Below are 19,066 nucleotides of genomic sequence, written 5' to 3'. Positions count from 1 at the left end.
GATTTCAAGATTACATTACATTACATGATTAAATAAATTCGTCTTCTGCAGGCTGGATGATCTACTGAGAGCTGGAATAACACTTGCAGAAAACGTAGTGGTTGTAAACAAAGAATTATCCAACTCAGCGGAGGAAGACAGTTTGTCTGACTGCAATACTATCGTCGCCGTGCAGACCATGTTCAAGTAAAGTCATTAGACTTATTTTTTAATTTAATCTGGTAGTATTTAATAATTATTGTCAAGAATTTCCGTTATCCTTAAATCTAATATATTTTCATTCTTTGCAGATTTTTCCCATCGATAAGATCAATAACAGAACTGTCGCAGTCGTCAAATATGCGTTTTATGCAATTCCGCGCACATGATAAATATGCATTGCATCTTTCCAAGATGGAAAAGGTAATATCAAGGACCTCTTTTAACATATAATGTTGTTATAAAACAGTAAAGTACTAATAAATTAGTCGACCTTACAAGCTTTTACCACCGCCACAGATAACATGATATATTATTTAATTAAGTAATGAGTTTTACAGAGTATTATAAATAAGTAGATTGTATCACAAAATATATAGGTATTTAATTCCTTTCAGAGAGAGAAAGAGCGAGGTTCTCATATCTCGTATATGTTCCGTCTCCCCTTTGCGGCGGGTTCCGTATTTTCAGCATCCATGTTGGACACACTACTCTACCAGGCCTTCGTCAAAGATTACGTCATCACCTTCGTGCGGCTGCTGCTGGGGGTCGACCAGGCTCCCGGCTCAGGCTTCCTAACATCTGTAAGCTTTCACGCTAGCGATACGCGACTGCATTTTCATTTACACCACCATTTCATTCATCCCCATCATGCTACGCGTTGTTTTTGCGAATGCTCAGATGTGTTTTTTAATAAACGATCCTTAATATGTTGTAATGTTTTTAAATTGTCAGATGAGAATAGGAAAGGAAGACATGTGGATTCGCACGTATGGCCGACTATACCAAAAGTTGTGCTCGACTTCTTGCGAAATCCCTATTGGGATCTATAGAACGCAGGATACAAGCCTGGCCGACCCCTCACACCACGTGAGTATGTCGCCACGCGGCTCGCCAAGTTGGTTGTGGTCACGACTGACGGGAATGCGACCATCGCGGCCATCGGTGAGTCGGTTATTTACTGGAATCTCCTCAAATACAGTCTGTATCCTATCCGCTATCTTCCGTTAATTTCTGATCTCACTTTATCTTCCCATCCTTGGACTGTATTTCAGGCTTTATAAATCTTTTTTGTCTTTTCCTCGAAACATAGGCACACACGTCAACTTTTGTACAACCAAGCCTACACTTGTGGCGTTCTTATAATTAGTTTAGCATTGACTAAAATTTACCTTTTTCACGATATCTAACTTATTTTGTATAATCCACGTGCTTAATCTTTATACCTGTATTTACATATATCATTGCAAACTGCTAGCAAGCAAGCTAAGTGACTACTAATGCTTTTGCGTTTATCACTTAAATAACTTATTGGGATATACTCTGGGGAGCGTCACGTTATGTTCGTGTGGTCAGCGTCGCGCGCGTCCTGTTCGCGTTATCAGACCGATTGTCGCAGTCCCGCTCCTTCGCATGTACCTAGCGTAGATGTGCTCTATACGACATAAATCTAGTTTTCATAACGTTCTCTAATAACGATAATATGTGTAATCTTGTAGCGAATAATTAATTTATAATTTTATTCTCTGTATGATTATACTTCAGCTGTACATTGATTGGACATTATAAGTATATTAAACAAAACGTTTCAACTCATAAAATACCGAGAACAGTGTTTGCATGTTTCATAGAGACTCAAAGCGAACTTAGATGGAGCATAAAAAAATAAATAGTTGCTGAAATAGATAATGTAATTAAATAATACAATTTGTAGATGGGCCATAGACAGCATGAGCATAATCGTCACTCTCATTTCCAACTAAAAATAATTTTGTAATTAAAATCCTATTATACTTCCATGTGCCATGAATCACCATGTTATATCACAGTGTGAGTGTGTGTGTATGAGTTCCTGCGGAGAGCAGGTGTAGGTGTGTGTATATGGCAGAAGTGTGAACAGCTAGTTGCAGCAGGGCGGGCAGAGCGAGGCGCGGTCTGGGGATTCGAGGGGGGCGCGAGACACGAGTTCCAGCTCCCCCACGGGCTGTCTCACGGGCTGCTACGGCGACCGCACGCCGGTGGTAAGCTCCCCGCAACTGGACGCTCGAGCCGGCTAAGGGACTCCGCGCACGCTCACCTTTACACCCTGCCTCATAGCAGCCCCTTGGCCGGCTCCACGCATACCCTAAATATATCTCTTCAATTATAACTTCCATTGTCACTCGGAGACGTATTGCAGGTACTAGATCATGTTATGTATAGAACTCACTGGTTCCAAAACGATCACTTTGCAGGCTTTAGATCCGCATAGTTTAGTGTTAGACTGTGTGTGTTTGACCCGCACACTTATGCCGAGGCCTCTCGGTGACCGGTGTAACTGCAAGCATGCAATATTTTTTTATGATAATAATTCTTCATTTAGATAAAAGATTGCATACTTGCAGTGACTCCAGGTGGAACCGTTTTATTGTAAGAATTTAGAATCTACCTATAGAAGTTATGCTATAGATTCTTAAAAAAATATTCACATATCAAGGCACGTATGTGCTTGAAGCTTTCTACGTCAATGTGTGTACTCTGTGGCGAGTAAACACGCTGTTGTAGATTTGCTTATAATTAACATGAATTCAGCATTAATATAAAGAAGAAGAGTAATATTTCCCAGTATTCAGCAAGTCTAGCCGACGAGGCAAGAGACAACCACGCGCAACAGATAGAACGCGCGGAGATTGCAAATCTGGTTCGCTCTCGCATGGAGTCGCTCAACCTTAACGTCATTGATTATGACGACGTGAGTGAGAAGAGGAACAGTCTCTCCTACGTTATAATTAACCCAAGCTGTGACCTTAACCTGTGTGAGGGAGACGTCATGTAAGTATACAATATTACCTGTAATAGAATGACTAGAATGTAAAATAAAATTTGTATATTTTGTAATTCAAATCTTTGTTGCATTTCAGATATTTGGTGCGGCCATCACCATTCGCAGCTCAAAAAACATTCGAAAGGCACAATAGCAGACGTAAATCGAACATTAGTTTTTGTTCAAGTGTATGCGCAATGGCAGCAAGTGCTGGGAGCGGACGACGTGGCTCTACACTTTCGGCTGTACGGGCACCACCACTCAGTACCACAAAAGCGAATTCCTTATCATTACCAGATAGTCCAACTGTCCTCACAGATTTTCGTGGTCGCTCAAACTCTCTGCGTGTTGTGGATGATGCAATGTTGTGCCGATCGGCATCGCTCCGTCAGGGGCTTGGCATAGCAAGCCCTCGGAGGCGAAAGAGCAGTCTCGAGGAAATCGGAATTACGCATTTTAACTCTCTGTTACAACATCAGCAACAACAACAAGAGCAGGACGCTGAAGCGATTAAATTGGCTTTGCAAGGCAGTGCTGGACTGGAGGTGACACCACTGGAAGAAAGATGGCCGGAGTTGCATCCATCTTCGCCTGAGCCCCAACACCTGCAGGGAACCATCGTGTAATTCGGTCCCATTTCGGGTTCTCTAAACAATTGTTAATGAATATTTATACAGTACTACAGCTCCAAAGAGTTTAGTGTCTGTCCCCTTCATAAACGTAATTCACCTTAAAGTTATTTTGCGAGGATTGCACGGAGTCTTCAATCTGGCTTTTGAAATTCTTCAAAGTCCCAATTGTAAATTGCAAATTAAATGACATGTTTTAGAATTGGGGCTGATGTATTGTGTAACTGGTTAGAGTAAAGGGCTTAGCGTCGTGTTAGTAGCCTGAAGTAGCGCGAGCGGCAGTGTATGTTAGCGGGATCAACTAGGTAGTTAGTGATAAGGGGAACACGTCGGCGTAAGGCTGTACATATTCGCTTCATCCCCCCTACCCCCTCACAGACCAGTTAACCCTTCACTACTCCCTCCATAACTTTATGCCTTGTCTGTAAATATCTAATGTATTACGCAGCTGCAACGTTAGGAAGTTTAATTTCTTCTGTGTTTAACACAATCAGATATCAAGACATTCGCATATTTGTTTGGACGAAAGAAAAAGTACAACAATGAACATTCACTAAGTTAAGTTATTCGACTTTAGAGCAATTATGTCGACTGTTTACTACGACGGCTAACGCGAAATCGTTACAGTTTTAACGTAATCGTGTGTCTGCACTTACTTTAAAATTGCCAGTGAGTCTTGGCCGCTTCAAATGGATATAATATTGAAGGGGTTTGATTCTATACAATTATTTTACTTACAATAAGTATGCTTGTATTATGTATTATGATATAAATGTGGTAAAAACATTGATCGATCGATAATATTTAAACAGGGCTTCTATGTAATACTATTAGCACTTCTCAATGAATATTTTAATAATCATTTCCGTCGTTATATGATGATAGCAATTTATTGTATTGTATTTATTGTATTTAAAGCGCTATTGATATTAGGGGGTAAGCCAGCAGTATCATCTTTAAAAAAACTGTATTTTTTCTCAATGATTACCAGCTGTATAATAGTAACTTTTCTTGATCTCGTTATCGGTATCAGATATGATTGTGAGGCCCCATTATTGTATTGTTCTTATTAGACAAAAATCATATTCATCAGATCCTTAAAATCTAGACAGGTTTATATATACTAATGCGATACTTGCTAGAATAAAAAAAAATGTATTGTTAGTGTAATGTATGAATTTCGACCGAGCTTATAGGACTTTTATTTTCCAGCCACAATTCTATTCTATAACAAATATTAAACACGTTTTTGACGTAAGCAACTCATTTAACAGAAAACGCAGATTGCGAAATATTTAATGAAATAATATTGAAATATTTAATCTTGTGTTTACGGCTTTAAATGTTGGTCATAGACCATGTCAATGTTAAATAGAGTCTCTCGGTTCAGATTTTGTAGTATACATGTGGATATATAGATACACATGTTAGCGGAATTATCCAGCGCTAATTAACCTTGGCCAAGACTTATTGGCCTTAGTGAAATTATAATTTACTATCAATGTAAAAAAGAGATTTATAATGTATTATTAGTATATAGCGTAGAATATTTGAGATTATATCAATATATTTATCTTTATTCCACTATGTTTAACTTTATCTTGGCGGTGATGCCTTTCATTTAATGCGATTCTAATAAATTTAACACACAGTAATGTATTTTTATTTCCGAGCCGCTGAGAGTGAAGATCATTATTTATTTCTGTATAATATATATATAGGACAGATGATTCAAATATTCTACATCACAGACATTTTGAGGATGAGAACTCTTGGCCATATTTTACAATCTGTAATCTGGTCACCACATTTCAAAATGCATATAAATACAATTGAAACAGTTCAACGTTTCCCTAGAAAGCTTTGCAACTTTTGCTTTCGTCACTTGGGTGGAATATTGCAAACATACGAGGCTGGACTATTTCAAGTTAGATACTCTAAAACTCCAACGTGACTTTTTTCATCTAGTTTATTTGTATATACTATTGAACTTTAATACTCATACTAACCTTCTTGCTGAATTCTCCTTTCTTTATAATAATAGAGTTACTAGAACTAAATTATATACGCACTTAATTCTTCTAATTTAAATGCTCCAGTGAATAGGCTGTCTCACTCTTACAACGAGTTACAACTTCTCTTGTAACGTTTTATACATACTCGTTGTTTTAGAACTAATAAATAAAATTAAGAGCATCAAAGTCATATCATTTTAAAACCGCTAATACTTGTTAATTATTAGCGGTTATTAGTTTAGTTTTTTAAATTCAATTTGCTAATATTACTTTATTTATAAATTACCGAATATTCTTTATTCGATTGTGTAGTTATTGTTATTATCGAAAGAAATATATTAAGTCGCAACAATGGCGTTACTGTCAGCTGTCATTTTGCCACAGAGCTAATAAACTATCAACATCGAAGCTGACAAAAATAAACGACTTAACGAAATGTTTTATTTTTAATGAAGCCAACAGAATACTTCGTTAATGATTTAATTTCTAGTCGTAGTAAATACTGATAAGTTGATCAACCAAGAAATCAATTAAACACAATAAAAGATAAGATGTCGTTATATACGGTCACTTTTGCTGCGTTTTTAATTATGGTAAAATTTTCTTCATTTTTTAAATTCAATTCAAGTTGTAAAGTAATTTTATTTCTTAGGTTTCATTGTTCTCTCAAAATGGTTTAATGGAAGACTCTGGGCACGTAAGTTTAATTACGCAAGTTTCATCATATATTTAGCTTTTTTTTTGCAAAAATCACTCATAAAAATACTCGTTCATGTTTACAACCGAATATAGATAACCAAAATAGCGAAAAGATCTCTATTTATTGTTTGTCTCACATAACCTGACTGATTCCTGAGACGTCCTGAGGTATGCTGGGTAATCGCGTGTTGCATCAAATGCACTCTGACTAGGCGGAGTAGTCTCCAAACCCAGGCCACCATCTACAACAAGACAAGGGCCGGTGAAATTTAATATTGTTATAATCTTTTTTTGATGGTTTAGTGTATGTAGCGTGTACCAATTGAGGGGCTGTTGGTAACGTATGAAGAAAAGTTATAAAATAGTCTATGAAATATGTGTCAATCAATTCTTTAAAGGCCGGTAACGTACTTGCGAGAACTTCTGGTAATGTAAGTGTCCATGGGCGGTGGTATCACTTAACATCAGGTGGACCTACTGCCCGTTTGCCTCCTATTCGCCCCAGAGAAGTGTTGGATTAGTGGCTAAAGCGTGTGATACCCATGACACCTATGATCGTTCAAATCAGTGATGTGGCCTCTTGGATTTTTTTTTCAACGTGTGCAATGAGTAGTATTGTGGGAGATAAAGGCAAACCTCGTTAGGAAACCGGCATGTCTCAAAACAAAAAATCTCGTGTCTGATGCAGAAGACTGATCTTATCTTACCGGATGCAATCTGAGGTAAAGATTCATGTAGGCTTGTAGCGCTACTGGATTATTATTAAGGATTACCCATAATTATTGTAATATTTCGTTAATAGCGCTTTAATTGGCCCGATTTCATTAATTTTATAGTAAATATTAATAGTTGAATTTTACTTTTGTTGAAGATGAAGAAGAACTGCGCAGCAAAGGTGTGTTTTATTTATATTATTTGTCGGTTTCATGTATCATAAATTCTCATACAGTAAATTTCTATTATTTACTAAAGACGACGCATTTGGAATCGAGTTGTGGGGCAATGATGCAATGCGATGCGTCATCGTGACCTTCAGAACTAAGAAATAGAACCTAGAAAAGAGATGACTAGAAGAGGTCCTTTTGAGACCACATTACGATCTATGCAGTTTCTCTATGATTACGTCGAAACAAACATTTTAATCTTACAAATTAAAAACTTTTATTTTAGATAGCTATAAATTATTTCTAGTAATACTTAACATAATTTAGCATATCGATCGTACCTAACCCTTTATTGAAAGTACAATTACGGAAATCACTTCATCTCTCCATAAGATCTGTAAGTGCGAGCGAGACAGTATATAAATATGATTTATGACCCGAAGCCTCAGTTCATATTGCGCCGACTATAGCGGAATCAATGTATGCAATGTTTATCATAATATAAGTTTTAGTTTCCAAAAATGTTACAGTTAAATAATTATAATACAAATTCTTAACTCTAGTTTTTACGTATGTTGCCATACGTATGTTGATGGGGTATAGGCCTCTTCCAACTCTTTCCAAAGTTTCCTTGCTTGGGCTTGCCGGATCCACGCAACCGCGAGGGTCCTTGCTCTCTCGTCACCTGGATGCTAATGCCTACATTACTCGTTCACTCGACCGATTGTCTTTAGCTTTACACTAAGTATGTAGTATTGAAATTGGTCAATCAAATTTAGTATTTCGATATGATTTAAAAAATTTCAGTGTAAAGGAAACGACTGCCATTCTTATGTAAGTATTTTTTTAAATTAATCGATATAAATAATTCCTTAAAGGTAGCTCGCATTCGGTTTACGATTTATAAACGTTTTCTTCAAGATGTACACCACGATGTACTATTTTCTCGTAGCAAAATTGTCAAATAACCGTTCTACGTTTTTTGAAATAGCAACATAAATTATGATGCTACATTTTTAAATGATATTGCTAATTGAGTCAAAGTTAACTTACAATAATACCCTTAAAACGTGTACACACAATTTGTTTAGTTGTACATTATTTAACTAAATACAGAAGACGCGCTGGAACGAATATTTTACCAAATACTGTACTAATTGTCTAGTTTTAACTAAAGTTTTCACATTGTAAACACAGAAAGAAAAAGAGACGAAAGTGTATTAAAGTTAAAAAAGATTTTAAACTGTTATCGTTTGAAGAAGAAATCAGGTTGAGCAGAACACAAAGGGGTTTTTGAACGCAACACAAATACGTAACCTTTTTGACAACTGTTTAGAGCGAGTTAAGAAATATATTTTTTAAATTCATGTTTTAAAAATGTTCTTTATAGTGTTACGGCAGCATGTCGACTGCAATGGTAAGTATATTAGTTGTACACACGCATTGCGATGCCATGCCAAGAAACAGAACAGTAATAGGCAAGCAGACTACATCTACCATAAAATAAATAGGCCATCAATATCTACCCGCTCACCATCCAAAATAAAGAAAACGGTTAAAGGACCGGCTTCTGAAGATACTTTACTCAGAATTGTAGATGATACTGGGACCTGACACCTAGTTACACATTCATACTCACTCTCACATGCACCCACACACACACTGAATGTAATAACTCATTTATGCCATTGCTTGTCATTGCCTTTCGCTTAACAAAGCTCAGTTGATACTATTGTATATATATATATTAGGATAGGATAGGTCTCTGGTTTTATTAATCGGCCTAGAAGTATTGCAATTTCTGTATGAGCTTCACAAACGCATAGAAAGATAGCCACGAACGCAAGAATCAGACGCGATGCCATGGATATATAGGAACTGAATTTTATATGGAATTAAACAGAAGAAGCCTGTAAGTCTTTTAAATAGTAAATCAAGAACGTGAAACGAAAGAAAAGAACTGAAAAGAAGCACTCCGCCATTCTTTTTAATAGCTAAGTTTTTTGCTTTACATAATGTTTGTAAGGAACTGCAACCATTACACCATGAAAAGAACATCCAATAATAAACAACCATTATTAAAGAAAGAATCAAGCTTCCAATGGACTACACAGTGCGAAGAAGCCTTCACCAAAATCAAAAGAGAAATGTGAGATGTTCTTGAGAGGGGAACTCCGAACACCATCAGTTAAACACCAGCCACATCTTATCAAAGAGTTTTATCCAGGTGATCGCATCCAGGCCTGTGATTATACCGTCGGCTCCACGGAGCGCTGGCGTTTCGGGACCATTCAGGAACGTTTAAGGAGACTACATTATAAAATAATAACTGATGACGGCTCTGTCTGGCGTAGGCACATTGACTAGCTCCTAGCTGCTTACTTGGTCCAAAGCTAGGGGGGAGAACTGTGGTGTACCGCTTCTTTGATAAGTAAGTTACTGGCTGGTAAGCCAGTGAGATTAAAATCATCATCAATCAATCAACATTATGTCATTAATAAAATAATGGAGATATAGACAACAGTGTATTTTATTTCTTTATGTATATTTAATATTCCACATGGCTTTTTTATGAAGGAGGTAAAAATGCACAACTGCAGGCCCGTGTGCGCATGCAGTCACTATCGCGGGGACTGTGAGGATGGTTAACTCTTATCCCTCTGCTAATCAGAGGGGAGAAACCCGACCCACAATTTTTTTTATCCTGAGCCCTCCATATCGCCTGTTATGCCGGATAGATTCATTATAAATTAATGACGTCCGGCACCACATTGAGTCCCTCGGGGGTCGCACTAGGCATTCAATTCAGGGAACTCAGGCGAATATGTCTGCATACGGGATCAGCGACGGCCCAGCGGAACGCTGTTGGTCAAACGCACAACCCCTCCGGCCATCGCCACGTACCTCCCGCTGACGCTCGGAAGCCTCATTCGCAGAGCACGCTCACAGAAGAAGGCTACCGCACGCCATGCCTCTTGGCTACCAAGCATTGCTGCAACAACGCTCGGTAGCGAGAGGTGCGTCCCGACGACCGACATAAGGTCGTGGCGTGGCCTCGACCAAGTGGCACAATCGGCTAGGATGTGCTCCGCCGTGTCCTCTGGGGCAATAGTGGCAGATGGGAAGGGTTTCCTACCTTGCCACCTTGTGCAGATACCACCGAAAGCACCCATGCCTAGACAGTATCTGCGTCATCCGAACGGACACGATTCGGGCAATTCACCCATTCCCGTAGGCATGGGCCAATCGCCTCTACGGTAGAGTAGATGACCCTACCACCGAAACTACCACCAACTCTACGGTAGAGTCAATGACTCTTCCACCGACTCTACCACCAACTCTACCTCCGACTCTACCTCCAACTCTACGGTAGAGTCCATGACCCTACCACCGAAACTACCACCAACTCTACGGTAGAGTCAATGACTCTACCACCGACTCTACCACCGACTCTACCACCAACTCTACGGTAGAGTCGATGACCCTACCACCGACTCTACCACAAACTCTACGGTAGAGTCCGCCAGATGTCCGTTGACCGACGCTTCACGACGATATCCTGCACTTGGCACCAAACTTGTCAACAACAAGAAGACGCCGAATATTGTATATCACTAATCATCAAAGATGCTAACACCAATATATCCACTCTTCTTTATCCAATCTCAGATATCTTCCGACTACTCAAACCGCCTAATGTAGACGAAGACGGTGGTTCTATTCTCCAGGTACTCAGACCTCCCTCCGAAATAAATTGGTTGTACAACCACTTCCAGATTTTGTAAAAATATTTTTGGCCAATTTCGTGAGCCAATTTTAAGATAAAAAGTACTCACATATACGTGGCAACCCACTACACAAGGAAACCACCAAAAACTAATATGTCATCGAGACAAAAACGACACAAAAAAAACACCGGGTCAACTTCCCACACTTCTTGTCCTTTATATATTAAAATAAATATTTAATATAAAAGTCAAAACATATATCACCAGACTCAGCACACCAGTGCGAATCTTTTGGAACCTTTCATTGCTCTCCAACACCGGAAAAGCCCTCAAGGTATTTTATTAGAACGCGAAGCGCAAGGAAACACTGCTAGGACGGCTCGACGTGAACTATGCCATCTTGAGTATATCCAAACCAATTCAACTTAGGGTCCTTCAAGAAAAAAGTGTACCAATTCTTAAAAGGTCAGCCACGCATTCGCAAGCCCTTTGCTATTGAGTCCTTGAGCGGCAGCATCACTTAACATCAGATGAGCCTCCTGCCTGTTTCTCCCCTTGCCTTGAAAAATAAGTGAGAGTGATTGAGCAAAGATGATGTCAAACATGCAAACACCTACGGTGATCTTATTTTGACAATACTTTATATATTTGATAAATAATAATTGCAGGCAGTTGGATTCAATTCCACAGCGAAGGTAAAGTATGTTTTTTTATCGCGTATTATTTAACCAAGAAATAATTTCACGTTCGGACAATCTTTTAACAATTTTTTTATTCTCAAACTAGTCTCCATAATATATAGAGACGTACGATAAAGGAAGTGTAATAATAATAAAAAAAACTATCTTGAAACTCATCCTACCTATGTTCTGTGCTATTGTATATAAACTCAATATACTTATTTTAAGTTGATTTTTTTGTTAATCATTCTCTGTTCAAGTAACTGTAAATAAAAAAAGTGTAACAGTAAGTAAAATCAAAATTATAAGTTTAATCAAATAAATTACAAAGTATATTTTTTATAGGACTTCACCTGTGTAAATATTCTATTTGTAGGTGAAAGGCGACCTTTCTTCAGTTGAGGTAAAGAAAAAATCATTATTGATAATTATTTATTAAAAAATTCTAATCTACATTCATGATAGATAGATCTGTGCGTACGTGCGATAAAATAAATATATGTAAAAATATTAAACTCTGGTCTATTTTCAGTGTTTTGGTCCATTCTGCAAATCGTCGGTAAGGATTTAAAAATCTTAAATCATTAAAAATATGTTAAAACATTTTAATTTCATAAATTATTAAGTCTATCAATATCTATATAATGAAGGGTTTTTTTAAATAAAGTACAATGTACGCAAGACTAAGACTTGCTCGTCAAAAGGTAAGAAAAAGCGCACGACGACGCAATTCCTTGCAAAAGGATCCAAGTCGCTAACTCTTACATTTGGAGTCGATATTTAGAAGGATCTATGTCTCCCATAAGTCAATACCAATACGTTATGATTATATACCCCAGAGTTGTTGCGGTCCATTTTGACATCACCATACATCTCTATGTCAAAAGCTACGCAGGATTAACTTACTCTACCAGTATTATAATGAACAAAGAATTATATTTTCACTGGACCGATTTCAAAACATTAATGCTCCCTGAATATTATTTATTTTCTAAAAATATCTACCCGTGCGAAGCCGGATCGCTAGGTGTTTATTATTGAATATTTTGTCCAATTCCCAATGGGACATGGAACAAAAATGATCTACCGATAATTTCTTTCATTAAATGGTCTGCCTGAACAATTATTGTTTCACGACTTCCAGCACAGCTGAGTTCCTGTGTTTCAAATTGATCATGAATCATGACTCAATAGTCGAAATAGACGTTAATTATTTTTCTGTGTGTGTTTTTTTAGTGTGATGGAGTACTAAACATATGTATGTCAAAGGTATAGTTCACCTCTTACTTTACGTTATGCCTATGCCACGAGGGCATCCTGGCTTTGGGACTTTATTCATAATCATTATCTAAATAAAGCTCTAGTTATCATTGCTTTAGGAGCAATTGACTAAGTTTAAAAAATAAAAATCAGTGGCGCTACAACCTTTTTTTAGGTCTGGACCTAAGATTTCTGTTCTGTTTTATGATCATTTGTTAATCAAGTTGGTGATCAGCCTCCGTGCCTGACATACGCCGTTGACTTTTTGACTTTAAGGCAAGCCGGTTTCTAACTTTTCTTCACCTTTCGAGCAAAAAATTAATCAAGTTGATTCTTCCAAAAGATAGTTTCATATGGAGAGGAATGAGCAAGAAACGCCATACATACTCTTTTAATATAGTTTTTAAACATTGATTTGGTAGTTATATCTGAAGACCAAGTACCTAGAATAAACAAACTATACTAAAATAAAATAGACGCAAGGTCTTATAAAAAAACAATGCAGCAGATAACTCAATTATTATGTATAGATTATATATTAATATTTATAGAAAATAAATAATTAACAAACAGTCTAACAGTGTGTGAGTACGTCAAAGTCGATTTCTTATTCAAAAAAGAAGAAGAAAACCCTGTCTTGATTAGCAACCAGTTCATTTTGTCTAGTTTGATTGTCCTTGGAGTAGGGCCAGTATGTTTAAAAGCATTTTAATCTTTCATAAATATTAATGCATAATTGCGAAATAAAATTTAATTTTCAGTGCAACGGTCGCGCGTGTCAATCTAAGGTAGTTAATAATATTTTATTGAGTTTATGCTTCCATGCTTCTCTATAACGCCGCCAGGCTGTTACAAACTACATGACTAATGTAGCACTGTTATTGAATATTTGGAGTTGAATTACATTCGGCATCACATAAGCCTACACGTATCTCTAAGGACAGATGAAAAACAATAGCAATGATTCTGTGACCTGTAGTAAAAATATTATACTGCGATAATATCAACAGCAGCGAATAAAACGCTGATGATATGATATAAATTATAATCTTACGTGAAGTGCGTAGCTTCAACTTGTACATTAAAATATATAATAATAAACAATATGATAGTTTTAGTTAATCTCTAATTGCAGTGCAACGCTGGTGCGTGTCTTACATTGGTAAGTTCAAATATGATATTTTAATAGCTAGTTTACAGTCGAATTAAATTGAAAAAACGTATCTTCAAACTTACTTTTAGTATGAGTGTACGTTTTTTAAATTCACATTAAGAATTAAATAGAATTTATAGAATTAATAGAATTAAAACACTGTTTTACCGGATACCTTTAGGACTTGATTATTGAAATTGTATATTAGCTATATAATAATAGGAACTATGTAATATTTTTTAGAGCGAAGGTGCATCCGCCATATCAAACGTAAGTTTTTTTTACGTTCATACGTATTACGTAAAGTACAATAAAATATATGTAGTTATTTTTGATTCAGACTAACACTACAATTTATTTTCGAAAAAATAAATAAAAAGTGCAAACGGGCAGGTGGCTCACCTGATGTTAAGTGATATCGCTGTCCATGGACACTCTCAACGCCAGAGGGCTCGCGAGTGCGTTGCTGTCCTTTTAAGAATACCCATTGCCGGCTATCTTAAGTACTCGTTAGTTAGTTTAATTGGTCAGCCATTTGGGATATACGCACCTCCGTCTATTACTCAACAAGAGAGCTTTTTCTAAATTAATTTTGTATGTCAAAATAAAACGTATTATTATTTTGTTAACGGTGGCAATTCTCTTCAAAGTTTGCTTGCGAGAACCTAATAGTTTCACTTCTTTAAGCGTTCACAGTTTTCTGCCAAATTTTTATGTCAGTTTAGGTCCCTAGACCATAGTTTAAATAAAGCATTCTCGTAGTATTATTTACATGCTTCGACGTTTCGACTGCTTTTCAGCAAGTTTAATATAGGAAGTCGGTCCTAAGTCGGGTGATTTTAGGTAGGATAAGAATATAATTTTTTGTTCGTACTTAAAAAAAACATTGTTATGTTATACCAATTTGGAATCCGGACTAAATCTGCCTTTTGCCAATATTGCATTATACAACATTTCATTTACTTCTTGGACTGGCAAAAGTTAAAAAAAATCGCGACTGATCTTCTGATTATTGTATTTCTGAGGTTGACCACTACCACACGACTTCTCGATGTTGATTTATGGGACATCCATGGAGAGTAGAGTACGAAATGTAGTCACTCGTGCGAAGTGAAAAATCGCAAAATATTTGTAATAATTCGGGACCGTCTTGTGTTCTGTCGTTTAATATTCGTATACAAATTTTGCTTTAATACTTTAGAGTTGCCATAATTGTATTATGTGTATTACAGTGTCATGGTCATAAATGCAGGTCGAATGTAAGTAGTAAACATTAAACCCCGTTTTTATTTAATGTTTAACGAAATGATTATTTCACCAGGAATAGAAACATTCCAGGACATGTTTAACAACATCAAACATAAGCATATTTTGAGCATCAAACAGAATGTACATGTAAGAAATGATAAAATCCATCAAGAGTAGACCGCCATCCTGGTCCGTCTTGTGCAGTCCTTTTAATTTCACTTTACAGCATCCTTCACCTCGACAATAAGGGCTCATTGCCATCTCAGTCTGTTTGGAGTTACAGTTAGGGCCTACTAACTAGTTGTATGGAAGCGAAAAGCGAAAGTGATTCGTACTATATAAACAATTAAGATTTTTATCGTTTTCAGTGTACAGGCGACTTTTGCGAAGCAATAGTGAGTACACGAGATTTAATTTTTAACGAGTATATTAAGAAATACAGTCCAACTTGAGTACTGACAACTGGATAAGAGTTGTGTCAGTGGCGGGTTTACCAGGCTGCAGAATATTTGGGCGGAATTTAGGAATTGAATTTCTGCATGACGGGCCTTTAATGTTTTGCAGATAGAACTGTTGTCTGCAACAAAATTTTCCAATGAGTTTCCCCTCTCACTTGTCATTGTACATTTGGACTAGCAAATTTCCATATTCTAGAGTAAAAGTGGTGATATTATTATAAGTTATTATGACCACGTATTTGCGTGTTGATCCCACGAGAAGGTAAGTGCGTGCTCCTATATCACCATGCCTCCTGCTGAAAGAGGACAAACCTTTGTTTTTGCTTTATTTCATTATTATTATTTACTAGAGATGTCATTTGGAACATGGTATAATGGTTGTAGCTCCTTACAAACGCTGTGTAAAACAAAAGAAACTTGGCGATTAAAAAGAGTGACGGAGAGTTTATTGCCAATTCTTCTCTTTCGTTTCTACGCCCTTTATTTGAGAAGTGGCAGTAAATGTAAAATTAAAAGCAAAAAAGTACATTGTGTTACCTATATGAATAAATAATTTTGAATTTTATTATAGTGCTCGGGAACATCTTGCTTAGCTGAGGTATGTAATAATTTAAATAAATTTCATATGTACGTCAACGTCCATAACACATGTCCAAAACTTAGGGTCCTTCAATTTCCGAAAAGTCCGGCCACGCACTTGCAAGTGTCCTGCCAATGTAAGTGTCCATTAGGTGAGCCTCCTGCCCGTTTGCCTACTGTTACTGTTACATAAGACAAAAATACCAACCATTACGCAGTAGTTACTGTTATTATATTTTGACCAACTCGATTCGAATTAAATAGTTGTAAATAATATTATAACTACGTTTGTGTGACAGTTTCACAAACTTCTCCTTTGCTTATTTTAGAATTTAAATGTCAAGTCGTAATTGTCATTACTGTCCCTATACAGTACGTATACATCGGCTTTTCACAACTGAGCATTTTTTGCAACCATTGCAATTGGTGCAACCAGCACCCCGCTGAAGTATTTCCGAACCAATTCTACTTAGGATCCTTCAAGAAAGAGCATACCATTTCTTAAAAGCCCGGCAACGCACTTGCGAGCCTGAGCGGTAATGTGTCCATGGGCTTCACTTAAAATCAGGTGTGTCTCCTTCCCGTTTGCCTCCTGTTCTAAATAAAAGTTAATGTGCAACGCTTATAAATAATTGCAGAAATCAGTGTAACTATACTTTTGGTATAACTTCCAGTGTCATTCTAAGAGATGTACCGCATGGGTAAGTTATGATTGGCTTAGATAAAACGTTTTTATTTATCTCACTGTACAGTGAAAAAGGAAATGGCGGTCATAGAAGGAATTTGCCAAAACACAGATAACAATTAGAAATATTTTAATGTATAAAAATAAATCACGTTATAAGACACCCATAATAAAAACTAAATCAAGACTGTTGGATCGCTTGAGTAACTATACTACCAGAATTAAGTACCTAAATAAATAAAATATCGTAGCAATACAACGTTTTTAGGTCTGGACCTTAGATTACTGTATCTGTTTCATGATCATTTCTCAATCTAAAAGGCAGGCAGGTGATCAGCCTCCTGTGCTTGACACACCCTGTCGAGTTTTTGGGTCTAATGCAAGCCGGTTTCCTCACGATGTTTTCCTCCACCGTACGAGCTAATATTATATGCGCACATAGAGAGCAAGTGAACCATTGGTCCATTGATCCAAGCTTGGGCTCGAACCTACGACCTCATGGACGAGAGTAGCACGCTGAAGCCACTAGGCCAACACTGCTCTACCAAGATTTACTACTCATAAATATTATATATTATTAATTTATCGTTAGACCTGAAGATCGTAACCACGTAGAGACTAAACTATTTTATTATTACAGTGTTCTGGAATTGCTTGCGAAGCTGTTGTGAGTAGAAAAAAAATTAAGCAATTAAATAAAATTCCGTACTTAGTGTATAGTGACCATTTAGTTATAAAGTACTACCGGTGCCTAAGAGGTTGCCAGAAGTATGTAATTCTAATTCATAGAAATTCTTATCATTTCTTAAAGTTAATGACAAAATTAGTATTAACTAATCCAATCCAAACCAATACAATATTGCCGATGTTTAATTTGGCCGATTAACAACATTATTGGTTTAGAGAGTTACAGAGTGGAGGGAGGTATAGGAGTTTTTTAAAGCAACCCTTTTAAGTCCCGTCTTCATTTTAATGTGGTTTAGCACTGTATGAACCATAAAATCGTTTGTCCCAAAGCCGGTGTTGCAGCAATATATTTTCCATGTAAACATTTAATAGTCGTAAATCCTTATATATTGACGTTACTAAACTCATCAGTCAGGCATCATCAAGAAAGATCAAACTATCAAGGATACAACATGTGGAGGCGATGGGCTGAATTTGCAGTGATTAACTCATTTCTGTATTTGATAATTTTATGTCTTATTAATCTTCCTTCTGTTGTTTAAGATACCGGTCTTCTCACGATATTTACCTCCCCTATATGCTAGTGTCCACTGCGGACACAAAAGGCAACTAGTGGTTCATAACCATATCAGAACTACCTTAGGGTTGACAATCGCATGCGCAAGTCACTAGGCAAACATTTATCTTTAACTTGCAGTAATATATAATATTTTAAATTCTCTACAGTGTAAAGGACGGCGCTGTCGTATAAGAGAGAGCCAAGCGGCAAAAGTAAAAGCTAAATCCGCGGCAGATGTGGCAGACCAACAACAGTTTCAGCGCATTTCAAAACGTACCAAATTTTAAAATCATTATTAAAATATATCCTTTTAATAATTTGTTTGTTTAAGCAGACAGTCATAAGTCCATATGGTTATTAATGTTTCATTTGTCCTAAATATTATAATTTATTAGTAGGGTAACTTAAAAGTATATTTAATCATTTCATTTAAATTTAATTCACGTTTCGCACGATGAATGTCTCTTCCTTAAAAGAATTTCCTGCAATTTTCGAAAACGATTATTTTCACGCGTACATTTAAACCGTAGAAAGAATAAAACTAAACTCACTAAAATTGTCGAACAACGTGTCAAATTCGCTATGCGCAAGTTGATTCCGCAGGCAGGATCGCCTTGTAAGGTTTGGTGACGGCCCGAGTTATTAAAAGTGAAACGAACAATACTACGTATAATCAAGACATAATGATTATTATATAGATTTACATAAAGTTGGGTATACATATAATGCGATAAACAGCATACATCACAGGGACACCAAAATTGTCCATTCCCAAAGAAAAGGTTTTCTGTGGATTTTGTA

At 36.7% G+C, this 19,066-nt stretch overlaps 2 protein-coding genes across 13 annotated transcripts in view; both read left to right on the top strand.

Moving 5' to 3' along the window:
• LOC123718852 (potassium channel subfamily T member 2) overlaps positions 1-5,268 on the top strand; it is a 47,940-nt gene extending 42,672 nt beyond the window's left edge. For 4 of the 11 annotated variants that reach the window (XM_045675780.1, XM_045675776.1, XM_045675773.1 and 1 more), the window contains 7 exons: positions 52-186; positions 291-402; positions 579-782; positions 934-1,143; positions 2,112-2,219; positions 2,804-3,009; positions 3,099-5,268. In XM_045675780.1, coding sequence (XP_045531736.1) covers positions 52-186; positions 291-402; positions 579-782; positions 934-1,143; positions 2,112-2,219; positions 2,804-3,009; positions 3,099-3,627 — 1,504 coding nt within the window. In that variant the 3' untranslated portion in view covers positions 3,628-5,268. The remainder of the gene's footprint in view (positions 1-51; positions 187-290; positions 403-578; positions 783-933; positions 1,144-2,111; positions 2,220-2,803; positions 3,010-3,098) is intronic. The other 7 variants (XM_045675777.1, XM_045675775.1, XM_045675781.1 and 4 more) reach the window with 5 other exon arrangements.
• Positions 5,269-6,141: 873 nt separating this feature from the next.
• LOC123718565 (keratin-associated protein 5-4-like) lies at positions 6,142-18,579 on the top strand. Of its 2 annotated transcripts, XM_045675185.1 has the most exons (18): positions 6,142-6,238; positions 6,298-6,342; positions 7,216-7,239; positions 8,036-8,062; positions 8,619-8,645; positions 11,625-11,651; positions 12,013-12,039; positions 12,169-12,195; positions 12,873-12,905; positions 13,658-13,684; positions 14,032-14,058; positions 14,293-14,319; positions 15,282-15,308; positions 15,666-15,692; positions 16,327-16,353; positions 17,009-17,035; positions 17,660-17,686; positions 18,433-18,579. In XM_045675185.1, exons 1-18 carry the CDS (start codon positions 6,197-6,199, stop codon positions 18,550-18,552), a joined length of 615 nt encoding a protein of 204 aa, XP_045531141.1. In that variant the 5' UTR covers positions 6,142-6,196; the 3' UTR covers positions 18,553-18,579. The 2 variants fall into 2 exon arrangements, with proteins under 2 accessions (XP_045531141.1, XP_045531142.1); XM_045675186.1 differs by having other exon boundaries at positions 6,190-6,342.
• Positions 18,580-19,066: the final 487 nt, after the last annotated feature.

The sequence above is a fragment of the Pieris brassicae genome, chromosome Z (genome assembly GCF_905147105.1).
Source record: "Pieris brassicae chromosome Z, ilPieBrab1.1, whole genome shotgun sequence".
Classification (NCBI taxonomy): domain Eukaryota; kingdom Metazoa; phylum Arthropoda; class Insecta; order Lepidoptera; family Pieridae; genus Pieris; species Pieris brassicae.
The sequence above is the reverse complement of the archived record's forward strand: the minus strand, read 5'-3'. Positions and strand labels throughout refer to the sequence as shown.